Raw genomic sequence first — 13,391 nt, forward strand, 5'->3', positions numbered from 1 at the left:
TTACGCCACGCCCAGAGGGTTGCCACAGTAGTATATGCAAGGAATGGAGCCATTATGCATTGCATAACCCATATTTTGCATATATAGAAGGCATTGAACTTACGGGTTTTTACGCCACGCCAGAGGTTGCCACAGTAGTATATGCAAGTAATGGAGCCATTATGCATTGCATAACCCATATTTTGCATATATGGAAGGCATTGAACTTACAGGTTTTTACGCCACGCCAGAGGTTGCCACAGTAGTATATGCAAGTAATGGAGCCAATATGCATTGCATAACCCATATTTTGCATATATAGAAGGCATTGAACTTAACGGGTTTTTAGTTTTACGCACGCCAGAGGTTGCCACAGTATTATATGAAAGTAATGGAGCCAATATGCATTGCATAACCCATATTTTGCATATATAGAAGGCCCTCTGAACAGCTGTTGGATCTCATCCTGAGAGCTTGTCCTCCAGCCTCCAAACAGCTGTTAGCTCTCATCCTGAGAGCTGGTCCTCCTTCCTTTGAATAACTGTTCGCTTTCATCCTGAGAGTTGGTCCTCCTGCCTTTGTCAGGAAGACGAGAGAATCACCAGGGAAGCCTGTTAAAAAGACCGATCACAATGCTTGTCTTCACAACTACAAAGAAACAGCCCATGTGAAGGCTTTCGACTGGTCTCCAGTTGATGATGCTGCGTCATGCTCCAGAGGCAGTGCGATTTTCTTGGCCCATTCGATGGTTTTGAGTTCAGGGTGGGTGTGTAGGAGGTGGGGGGACCTCCCGTTGCTGGTTGCTGCCGGGGGGAGCAGCAGTGAACACCCATCTTGCAGTCAATCCATCGAATGGGCCAAGAAGATCGCAATGCCTATGGAACACGATGCAGCAGCATCACCTGTTGACGAGTCAAAATCCTTCACAATTTTCGTTAATCACAGGCTGTTTCTTCTGTTTGTTCCTTCCTAGTTTTCTTTAGTTTTTGGCCTCTTCGTTGTCCTTCCAGGTTTCTTCTTTTTTACTTTCATTGCCTTCTGAGGATCTTGAAACACTTCAGCTGCCAGGTCCTTGATGAACTCCCTGACTGCGTCGTATTCTCCTCTTTCATCAGCATCGCATAGGAGATCATTAGCATAGTTGACCTTCTGCATGATATCCATTCTGCGATGTTGCTCTTCTTCAGATCCTTGGCAGTTATCAGGGTTGAACTTCAGTGCCCGCTTCCTATAGGCCCACTTTATTGCCTTCAAATTAGCATCCTCTGCAATACCTAGGATGTAGTATGGGCAGCCATGACGTTGCATTCTTTGTAGGGTTTTGGCAGCTGCAACCAAATCTTCTTGATCATCTAATTTCTTAAGCTGCTTCATAGCTTCCCTGTGTCTGCCAAGCAACAAGAGGCATAATCCCAGTCTTAGCCTGTAGTCCTCGTGATCGTCGTCCATATCCAATACTCTGAGGAAACATTCACTTGCTTCTTCCAGCCGTCCAAGTTTACAGAACGTGTTTCCTTTTACCTTGTTTTCTTCAACCATAGCATTATTCTTATTCTTTTCACTTGTCATAGAATTGTTTATCACGGATACTAGTCGTTCTTGTTCCTCTAATGTCTCATTCATTTGTTCATCCTCCTGTTGAAGCGACTGATCTGTGGTTTCCTGGATATGGACCTTCTTCTGATCGCCTAGATTCTTTTGAGTCTGATTACTGTGATTTTTCTCTAGGTCATGATTTCTTTCTAGAGCAGACACTTCTCGCTGTGAGGCTTGCAATCTCTCCTCGAGATGTGTCGTCGCCTGGAGCAGCCTCTTTCTTTCGGCTTCGTGGGTCTTCACCTTCTCTTCAAGGTATCCACAATAGAAATCATTGTCCACGGCTTGGTTCTGGAGTTCTTCCAGTTTTCCTCGATGGTTTTCACATTCTCTCTCCTTCCGTGCGAGCTGTTCGTTTACAGTTTCAACTTCCCTGGCTTTCTGGATTAATTCGTCCTCCAACTCTTCTATTTTCTTCTTCAGAAGTTTATTTTCTTCTTCAGCACAGTCGCGATTTTTACCAAGCTTTTCGATGTTATACTTTTCTTCCATGAAATCGTCGAGCAAATTTTGATTCCTTCTCATTTCAGCAGCTTCGTTAAAATTCGTCTCTTCGAATTCATCTAGGAGGAAAAAGTACTCGTCCATTGCGTCTTTCCATTCTTCCTTCAAAAGCGAGATCATTTCAGTAGCGCAATAAAGGTCGTCGTCGTTGTTCCGTACGGTAGCATCTTGACCAATCTTAGGAGCCTTCTGGCCTTCAATGTACTGATGTACGCCGCCAAAAATTGCTCCCAGAACAAGAGCTACTGCGCGTTTGCCAATAGATAATCCGAGGTTTCGGATCCAATTTCCATTTATAAAAGGTACCATTGATCCGGCAGGAATCAGAGCCAATAAGTTTTTCACAAAGTTAAATTTACCAAGTGCCAACATGGTTACCTTTCTTTCCACCCGATCAAAACGTTGGAATTAGAAAACGCCACTAGAATTCCGGGAGTTCCCCACATCCTCATTTTGGCTCCAATGCCATTTTTCTTGCTTTGGGAGATTCGTCACGGAGCCTTCGGAAGGACTTGGAGTAACTGAAGGCTTCTGAAGACTTCGACGGCTCCAGAAACCATGCAAATGGAGACGACTTTCAAAATGAATCAATAAATAATGTCTTCGTCGGGAAAGTAACTAAAAAGAGAGCTGGACATTTTAATATTTCAGTCACCGATGATTATGAAACAAAATAGATTTTACAGAATTAAAACTGATAAATAAAAGAAATTTTTTTATAAGGTTTTTTGATGAGAGAAGCGTAAAATTCTTTAGTACACACACACACACACACACACAAACCCACACACACACACACACACATATATATATATATATATATATATATATATTATATATATAGATATATATATTATATATTATATATGTTATATGTTGTATGTATGTATGTAGGTATGTATGTATATGCACATGTGTTTGCCACACATATCTGTACATATACATATATATACATACACACAAATATATATTTTTGTATATATGATAAAAAGCCCATAAAACACTAATCATACGTTGCAACAATACATTTCAGATGATTTCGTCTGTGTCCCTTTTCAATAGAAAAAATATTTTACCAGTGAACAGGGACACAGGCAAGCGTCTGAAATGTTTGTTGCAACGTATAATCAGTGTTTTATGAGCCTTTTATCTTCATATTGTCCTACGGCATTAGAGTAATCTATATATAGATATATATATATATATATATACATTTAGTTGTCCTTACATAATAATGAAGCTTATGCTGAACATCACCCTTCTGTATTTGGCATATATTGGCTGCCGATGAGTGCAGTCTTATCGTCATTGTATATGTGGAGTTACACCCTTTTTCTCATGCTTGTCTGTCCGTCCGCATTTTTTTTTTTGTCCACTCTCAGATCTTGAAAACTATTGCGGCTATAGGGCTGCAAATTTGTATGCAGATCATCCACCGTCCAGTCATCAAACATAACAAATTGCAGTCCTCTATCCTCAGTAGTTTTTATTTTATTTAATCTTCCTTGCGTTTCATTTTTAATTAATCAGAGCCACTTCTTTCTTTGTTCACTTTTTTTTTTTTTTTTTTTTTTTTGCATTCCTCCATTTCGTCCTCTACATCGCCTCACTTTTACCGTTACTGTGCCATGGGCTCCCTTTCCCCGTCTCCTTTTTGTGGGAGGATCTTCTCAGTTGTTTGTCATCGTCCTTTATCTTATCGTTTCCTTGTGCCACTTGTATTAACAGACAGCTAACCTCAAGAGCCCTAGCCTTTTCTTGTATTTGCATTCAACATCCATTTTGTATATAATTCCATAAAGAAAATTTGGCTCAAGAGTCCAGTCATACATTTCTAACTTTGGATTCCAGTCCACAAACAATCCAAGTTTAACTTAAATCTTTCAGTCACAGTTTCCACTCTTCCGCTAGACATATCAATATCTATTGCTTCATCTTCCTTTATTTCATTTGTTTTCAAATTGATGCCTCACAGAGAGAGAGAGAGAGAGAGAGAGAGAGAGAGAGAGAGAGAGAGAGAGAGAGAGAGAGAGTTAATGATCTTATAAATGGTTTCAACCCGCAGCCTGAGGATGACCTCATCGAGGTCATTCTGCTTATCATTGCATCATGGAGGTATGCATTTTGACGAAATATTGATTTGTCACGAACTAGATAACTAATTCGCTGATCAGGCTTCTGAGACGCAACTGTAGGTTTCACGAGAGAGAGAGAGAGAGAGAGAGAGAGAGAGAGAGAGAGAGAGAGAGAGAGAGAGAGAGAGAGCCGGTGCAATAAAACACAACCAAACATTAATTATTCATCGACCTCCACAAGGGAAGCCCCTCCCAAGAAGTTTCACGTAAATCAAATGAGGATTATTACTCATTGGTGGAGGAAGTAATTAGTTCGACTATGCTGTTCAAAGACACCCTTCCGAATGGATATCGGGACAATTCTTGACATTCAATCAAGCACTGTACAATGTAGAGGGATTATCAACAAATGCTGATGATAGCTGTACATTCGTCTGTATATTATTACATAATAAAAGAATGGTAGTTAATGACGAGAATAAAGTATAAATAACCCCAGCTCAATGTAAAAACTTCTTTTTTAATTCACAAAGATGTTCCAATAATCTTTATCACTCTGCGTGACTGACTGGTCTATCTAAAAGATAACAAATCAACATAAAACAGGTAACGGCGAGGATGTTATCATATGCAATTAGCTTCAAATTGCATACACTGCCGAGTGTATTTGACACACACAATCACTGTGGGAGACTGAAATACTCATCACTCAGATAACAGGTCAAGGCATAAGTAGTATGGGCGTGTCTGACGTCATCAGGGCCGTATCGCCATGGAAATGGCTGGAGATGGGACGCCAGGTACATCTGGCATCTCCATCTACGATTATCAATATTTAGCTTAGGAAAATATATACCAAATCTTTGTCAATTTTTTTTATTTTTTTAGTAAATGAACCCCAACCCCCACCTCTCTCTCTCTCTCTCTGGCTCAGAACTGGACAAAGCATCCGACTCTCCAACTTGATGCGGAGGGACAGATGGGCACCTCTGTCAACCTCAGCACTAAGTTTGGTATCTAATTGTTAGACGACTATTGAGGACAGCAGCTTAGGCCGGGAGAGACTTGCTACCTACCTCTTTTTCTTTTATTAATAAGTACGTATTACTTAATCTCTTCCTTCCAAGTATTACACCAGCAGGGAGGTGTGTTCTGACTCTATTCCTCAATGACTTTTTTTGTCCAATTAATATTATTACCTTAAAAGGGTGTAAGTTTTATGAGATATCTTGTAGTTTGTCTTGAGAAAATAAGTTATGAAAATGGAATGTCTTATTTGACCAGCCCTACTTGAGCTGCTATAAGATATAGCCCAAGCTTTGTAACATCTTGAAATTCAACATCGCAGTTGCTGGCAATTATGAGAAATTCACCATTGCAGTTGCTTGCAGTTATTAGATGACATGAATCAACCTTTGCTGTAAATATATATTAAAAAATATATGTTTTTGGGTCATTCCCCTTCATTTTTAATGACATTCATATTTTAATAAAACCATTTGCAGGATGAAGTTCGCAACATGAGCAGTGTTTATCCTCCAGGCATTGAACTTATAGGATTGAAGCCACTCGACTTCATCAAGCCATATTGTGTAACTTATTTGTAGATAAGGTGAAGATGGTTGGTTGCTGACTATTCTAAGGAACAGCACATGTTTTTGCTTATGATAATAAGGTTGTTTTGAACAAGACAGGACTTTATCCCTCAGTCAGTTTTTAATCTTTTGGTAAGGAAGTTGTGTGCTTTGTTAATAAATTTGATGAAAGCTATTAAGTTGATGTTGAATAAATGAAAGGCATTGATTAGATTACTCCATCATGTGATTAATTCTCCTTTGATAAAGCTTGGATGATTTTTTCACCCCTGAAACAACACCAAATCCTTCAATACCCATCAAAAATATGTCTGCATAGGGGTCAGAATTATTTTTGTCATAATCAATAGTACAGTTGTAGATATCACCATTTTACTCAGTGATACTAGAACCTTGAACCAAATTATATTGTCAAGGGCATGATGGCAGTTGCATATTTTGTAAGAAGTATAATTATGTACTACTTGATATTCTTGTGTCATAGGGCTTTCCCCAGTGTTAGTTATACATGTAATTAGTTGTTCTATGTAGTCTTGTCCATTGCCTTATGTACATAATATGTATTGTGTGTAGCACAGTGAGCATTTGTAGATTTGGCAGCTTTGTGAGCCTTGACAATTATCTATAGTTTGAGGAGCTAAAGTCCAGGCTTTAGTTAACTAATTAATTTAACTACTACTGTATAATCCTTAAGTGGTATGGACAGGCAGGAATATGTTATTTCTTCTTAAATTTCAGAAAATATAGCTGTTCCTTGTGAAAAAGTAAAGACATGATCAATTACCATAATATTATCCTTCAAATCATGATTTATATTTGGGAAATATGATAACTTTAGAAGAGGGATAACTTCTGATAACGAGTGGCCCTTCTTAACATATTGTATGTGCTTTGGGTTTCAGATTTTCTAAAGGTACTTTCATCCATCAAGTACATTATGTATATTAAAGTCTTTTGATCATTGAATCCTTGTAGTTACTCATGTATATGATATCGAATTATTGTTGAGGATCCTTGTTTTTAAAATCTGGTAGATTGTCACTCTTCCTCTTGTGTTTTAGGTGTAAACATTGTATTTTAAGATTTTTTTAGGTTTTACTTTGCATATCCCTGCCTAAGCTCTCTCAAAAGTGATAGTCAGGATGATTTTTAATTTCAGACAAGCTTTGCTTAATTTTGTACATTATTCTAGTTTTTACCTTATCATGTGAAACTATTGAACTACATTATTCATTCTTGGTCTTTTGCAAGCATATACTTTTGCTATTCCCTAAAGACTGCCATTTCTTTGGGACTCATTCGTGGATAACTTAGGTCTGGCAAGTTGTCTGGTCCTTGCAAGGTCATTCTGTCATTCTTTATCTTTTGTCATAATAAGTAGCAAGAAGATGTTTGCAGCTTTGTTAGAGGGATGTCTTCATAGAAAAGTGGCTCCAATAGTACGTTTTATTCCTTGTCAAGTTGTTCCTCCAGGGTTTATTGCATGCCATCTCCCATTTGCAGGTATGATTTTAAGTTTATCATGTAACATTAATTGTATTTATTCTGCATAACATCATTGCCACTAGAGCCGTGTGATGCAAAGAGCTTCGGTGAAATTCTGGCACTCATTTTTTATTCTCTTCCCCACAAGTCCTCCTCCACTCATCCTTCATCCTTTAGGAGCACATTTAGTTTTCCCAGGAGTTGTGCAAGGACATGTCCAAGCCATCTCCGTTTCCCTTTTATCATTATCTCATCTACATATGGAACTTTGGTATTTTCACTCATGGTATCAGAACTGAGAACCCTGAAGCTAGGGTTTCATTAATGCAGCGTGCGTTTGCCTTAGGTTGGACTGAAGAACAAGACCTACCTGTTTCAGTGTTTTCAGTTTTGTTTGTTTACTTGTGGAAAGATGACGGCTTCCAATGGATGAGTTACCCAATTCTTAACAGAAGGATGAATTTTTATCACGTAATGATACCAGTTATACGTGTCACAAGGGACGCAGCCATTATGTTCTATTTTTGTTGGTACCGTTACTGATAGTATTACTGCATAGGTAGAATTGTAGCTTTATTGAGCATTGCATTATCAACTTTTCAGTCTTATTGTTAATGGAGTATGGGTATCCCCAACTTCATTGATAATCCACTCATACATATAAGCAGCTCAACCAGTTTTCAAGTCTTTTCACCTAGTATTGATGAATGAAAATGCGTAAAATGGGCTGAGAAACCTTTGTTTTAAGTATTTTCCAGAAATTGTAAATAATTTAAATTTTAGTAGAAGAGAGAAATATGTGATTGAATCATTCATGTGTTAATATTTCATTTTATGGGTATGGGTATACTAAGTTTCATCACCTTGTAGTATTACCTTTGCATCCACAGATTAGTATTGCCACAATTCACAGATGGAAAATATGTCCCAGTAAGATTTTTCTGTTAATTCCACAGATTGAGAAATGTCAGCATCTGTATGAGAGTAACATTCAACTTTAAACTGAGTGTAATTATATTTGGTGTATGTGAGTTACAGGTATATATTTTGGAAGGTACTTTTGCATTATTTTCTTTTATTGCAGATGATTTTCGTAACACTGAGATGGAGAATATGACTCGTGTTACTCCAGATCAAGTTGATGCAGCAAAGGCAGTCATACAAAAACTGCACTTCACATATGATCCTGAAGGCTTTGATAATCCAAGCCTTCAAACCCTCTGGCGTAACATTGAAGCTCTGGCACTGAATAGGTCTGAACTGGAACCCGTTTCAGATCACACAGGTAATGCAATTATGGATTTTTTTTCCATGCAAGTTGTCATAATACTTTAAATGACAATGAAATGGCTTTTTATTTTAGTACGGTAGAATTTGGTGTTTTCAGTTACAAAAATCAACTGTTATCTTACACATGACTTTGCATTAAATTATTTAGTTTAACACTGCAGTTATGTAGTATTTTCAAGAAGTGCAAGAATATATTTAAAGTACCATTTGCAGTCAGGGCCATTCATCTTCAGAACATCCATATACTGTATTGGAGTTGTAGTATTGTAACTGTTGATATTTGTGTACCATTTACGAATATGTGTACCTTTTAAACACTAATGATTTTAATCATTTCTACTTACACTATTTGTATTTGAGAAGTTTCCTGAATGTTTGCATAGTAGGTAATTTAAATTTTCATCTTCATAAGGCTAAAAATTCTCTAGTAGTATAAGGATTTTTTTTTTTCAGAACAAATCCTTATGATGAGCTCTTTAATTTAAGACTTTGCTGCAGAACTCTCTGCTTAATAGGCTTCATCCATTCTCTCTCCCTGGTCTCTTCTCACATACCAGTCTGTTATTGTCTTTGCCTGAGCTCTAGTTTACATCCTTCATTCATGCACAAATCCTTTTGGCAAAGCTCATTTAGTCTAGAAATTTGACATAGTACTCTCATGAAACTATTGCATTAATACTATATAATAATAATATACGTGTTTGATTTGACTACATTATTTTCAGTTCCACCCAATTATTGAACTCTTAAGAAAGCGGGTAAACTACTAGATGGACTTAGTGTATCCACCCTCTTATGATCCAGCTAACCTTCCAAAGAAAAGGCCAACAGCATCATCTACTCCTGCACCAAAGAAACCAAAAATTGACCCAAAATCTATGAGTGTAGAAGACTTGGCAAAAGAAGGAAAAGTAAGTAAAGGTGTCATTTGTATCATAATTAGTGAAGTCATCCCTTGATCTTTTATGCCAACGGTGTCAAGATCCCATGGATTTTGAATGTATAGCTGTGCGTTTTACCACTTCAGATTAAAGATATCAACTATCCCTATATATAAATACGTATTTATATACAGAAAATGTTTTAATACTTTGATGTTACTGAACATCATAGGGAACCAACCTCAATGGCCTTGCAATAGCTGAAGATTCATGGTATGTTTAAGACTTTGAGGTGCATGTTAGACTTAATATTGCTACTGTATAGTCAAAGACAGTAGTAGGCCCTTGAGTGAGAGGGTGAATGAAAACCGAATGGTAAAGGTAGTGGGATAACTTTTTGTAGCCTGGAGCCAATGACTCAGGCTTACTGAGCATAGTTTGTCTTGCAAGGTCATTGCAGATGGTGGTAAAAGTTTTTTGTGCTATCTCTTAAACCCCAGCTCTATGTATTACTTTCTGCCTTTAATTTTCATCTGATCCCTTTGGTCTCTTTCTTTCTATACTCGTTTTTTTTCCATCTGTCCATCCGCCTGTGGTGTTTGCGTATGGTAACACTGCGTCCAGGCTTTAAATAGTTAGGCTATGTGTAAGTTTTAGGTAAATTAAAGGATATCTGGGTGTACATTTGCAACTGAAAAGTGTTTTAATAATTTACTGTATGCGAATTACACCGTTAATATTCGAAATAGGATATTATTTAAAGCCCGGGACGCAGTGTTACCATGCGCAAACACCACAACCGGATGGACAGATGGAAAAAACAAGAGTATAGTTGCCCGACAACAACTTGACCTACTTCCGACTGAGACTATAGATGTGACTGAGTAGTCACATTAAACTTCTCCATAATAAAAATGCAACTAAAGAAATTGTACATAAATATCACAGCAATGATGAAGGAAGTAGTAACTCATTTTCGATTATATTATAGGGAGGATTTATGAATTAGGGAAAAGGTAAAGCATGTGGAATGATGTGCTTACCATTGAGAATTTATAATTAGACACAGTCTTTCCTAGTATTCTCGACTCCTAGAGTGGTGAAGAATAAGTTTTGGAGGATAGTATTGTGAAGTGAAGTATGAGAGCTGTGCAGCGCAGCTTATAGTGGTTATTGAGAAAGCAGCATCCAAATTATCTTTGTTATTCCACCTTAATATACAGTTCTTTTTGAAGCTTCTAGCTTTATTATGACCTGCTTTATTGTATTTACTTTTGGTCTATTTTTAACTAGAGACCACACAGTGTTGTACCCCTTAAATGTGAAGGATGACGTTTAGAGGCTTTTCTCTAAATTACCCAAATAACAACAAAAGTTGGGTTTATTTATGAATTGAAAGTATAGTGTAAATACTGTAATCCAATGCTCAACAGTTCATCGTTTTTTTTTTATTGTAGGTTGACAAATTGAACATGGATCAACTAAAGTCCTGGCTTCAAGAACGAGGTGCAAAGGTCACGGGGAAGAAGAAAGCACAGTTGGTGCAGGATGTCATGGATGAATTAGGCGCATAGAATTTGGAATTTATAATTTAGTTATGTATGATGTACAAAGTACTTTACATATTTTCAGTTCCTTTTTTGTTTTCCAGGTGACTTTTGTTATTCTGAAGAAAAATGCACTTAAAATGCACTTTTGAAATTCAGGTGCCTTACTCTCATTCAAAGGGAGGTGTAGAGTGCAAAAGTTTTTCTTGTTCATAATAGTTTGATATGAATGTTTTCTGGATGCTAAATTTACGAGAATTTACTTCGGTTACTTTCATGAAAGTGAGCAAAACATGTCTGTATTGTGTAACTTTAACAAATGAAAAAAACTGTCTGCCTAATTAACCTATACTATAATTAAGAATTACATTGCATCACACAGAAGATTAAATTTTAGTACATATGTGCATAAAGGAAGCTATTAATGCTTTCAGTACCATTGCTAAATTTAATTTTTTTTAACCAAATGGTGGAAAATTTACTTCAAAAGATCTGCCCTCATAAGTAACAGTTTTTTGAGTGACTGAAATTTAGCATCCTGATTTTTGCTGGTGTTGTTTCAGTGTTTTAGTTGTTTTTATATTTTTTACCAGATTCTTTTCTTTCAGGAACTGAACAAGTAGTTAGTAAGTAGATTAAGCTCAAATGTATTTTGTAATTTTTGTTGTTGTACTGTGAAAGGGGTTCCTATTATTTTTTTCTGCAGAGTTTGCAAAGAAAGACCTCAACAGAGCCAATTTAAGAATTATGCAAGCTTTATCATACAATTCTACTTGACAGAAATCTAAGTTCTTATTACAGAGGAAGATATGTATCTGGTTTTTGCTATCAAAAAACATTGTAAGGTATATCTTTGAGTGTGAGAATGCGTATTAGTTATTCTTAATTTTTAATAAAACACTTTTAAACTGTCTTGGTAGGTAATAGATACCTTCAAACTACTGGAATATTAACAATCTCTCTTATTATGTGCATCATCCAGAATGTGTCAGTTCTTATTTAAGCCCTCACAGAATAGAATATCCATATTTGGCAAAATTTACGTAGAGTATGGAGACATAACGGAAGAAACGTTCTTTCAGCATTTAGTATTGATATTACCTTCTAAATCCTAACAGGGAAAACAGTAGTGCAACAACCCATTAGGCTTAAAAATAAGGGCAAAAGAGAATGGCAATATGGACATGTCAGAATGTATCTTTTAGATCTACAGATGGACCTGTTTTCCTGGAGAACGAGCGAACACACTTGTCAACACAAGTAATCCAAAACTTGTGGAAAACAGCGTCTTTGTTCAAACTTGACAGGTCAAGGATCACCCTTTGCACAGAGGAATCTTTCTTGGAGACACTGAATAGGTGTGCTTGGTGGTGAATTTGGTGGTGAATAAACACGTCTTTCTATATGACTCCCTTTAAGAAGACCTGCACATATTCTTCCAATGGTTTTCGGAAAAAACTCGCTTTTATAGGAGGGGGTCGTGAGACCTTTTCCACCCTAGCCCACTGAAAATAATAATAGTGTCCCCCAAGGGACTTCCACTGCATGTGATACTTAGAAGATGACTCCTGACCGCACAAGTCGTAAGGACTTCACCTCTTCCCTTGCCTGTAATAGGAAGTCCAGGAGTTGATTTTCTTTTTCTCTACCAGGAAAATGGTGCTGCTGCTGCTGTTCTTTTCTTCTGTTGTTGGAGGGATCCTTTAGTAGTGACTGGAGGCTTGTATGGCTCCAAGTCATACCGAGCTTTCTTAGGCTTAGGAAGAGGAAACTCAGGAGTATTGTTAACCAGGTTCCCCTTTTCCAAAAAGCATATATTGTGCAATTCTGTTGTTGGGCTCACTTAGAGTTGTGCTACAACAGACTCTTCAATAAGGTCCCAACAGAAAGGGGAAGAAGGTAATAGGGAGGTTACATTGGGGAGTGACATTATGGAGCCTGCTAAATGCTTCCTTTCGAGCCTTGATACCACACTCAAAGTCACAAAATGCTCCCCATAGGGTCCAGTTAAGTGGAACTATGTTCTGGAAGACTTGAACCTCTCTAGAAGCTACTTCCAGCATAGTGGTAGAAGTTATATTATTGAGGTAAAGCCTAGCAAGAAATTCCGCTTTAGCTGTCCTGTCTGAGATTTTTCTCATTGGGGTCCCAAAGTACTGGGCAGCCATCTCCAATGGGGGCTTTTTCCACTCAAGAGGAAGGACAAGTGGTGCCCATTCATATGTAGCATTATTAGATATTATACTGGGATGGCGGAGACAAATAGCTTTATTTCTACCGTGAACTGTCGCTTTCAATTCATCACAAAATTCTGACATTTTTTTCTTTACATGATTGATTGATTTGAAAAGTGAAGTGACTGAAAGCTCCTTTGAAACTCGGTGGCTACCAAAAATAGGTTTTTCTTACATCAAAATCTGGTGTTTTTGTGCTACCCAA

General features: G+C 37.4%; 1 protein-coding gene across 1 annotated transcript; it reads right to left on the bottom strand.

Annotated features, from left to right (window-relative positions):
* Positions 1-948: 948 nt before the first annotated feature.
* Positions 949-2,451, bottom strand: LOC135213319 (dnaJ homolog subfamily C member 7 homolog). Its single transcript, XM_064247299.1, has one exon. It carries the CDS (start codon positions 2,449-2,451, stop codon positions 949-951), a length of 1,503 nt encoding a protein of 500 aa, XP_064103369.1.
* Between the last annotated feature and the right edge of the window lie 10,940 nt (positions 2,452-13,391).

The sequence above is a fragment of the Macrobrachium nipponense genome, chromosome 42 (assembly GCF_015104395.2).
Source record: "Macrobrachium nipponense isolate FS-2020 chromosome 42, ASM1510439v2, whole genome shotgun sequence".
Lineage (NCBI taxonomy): Eukaryota > Metazoa > Arthropoda > Malacostraca > Decapoda > Palaemonidae > Macrobrachium > Macrobrachium nipponense.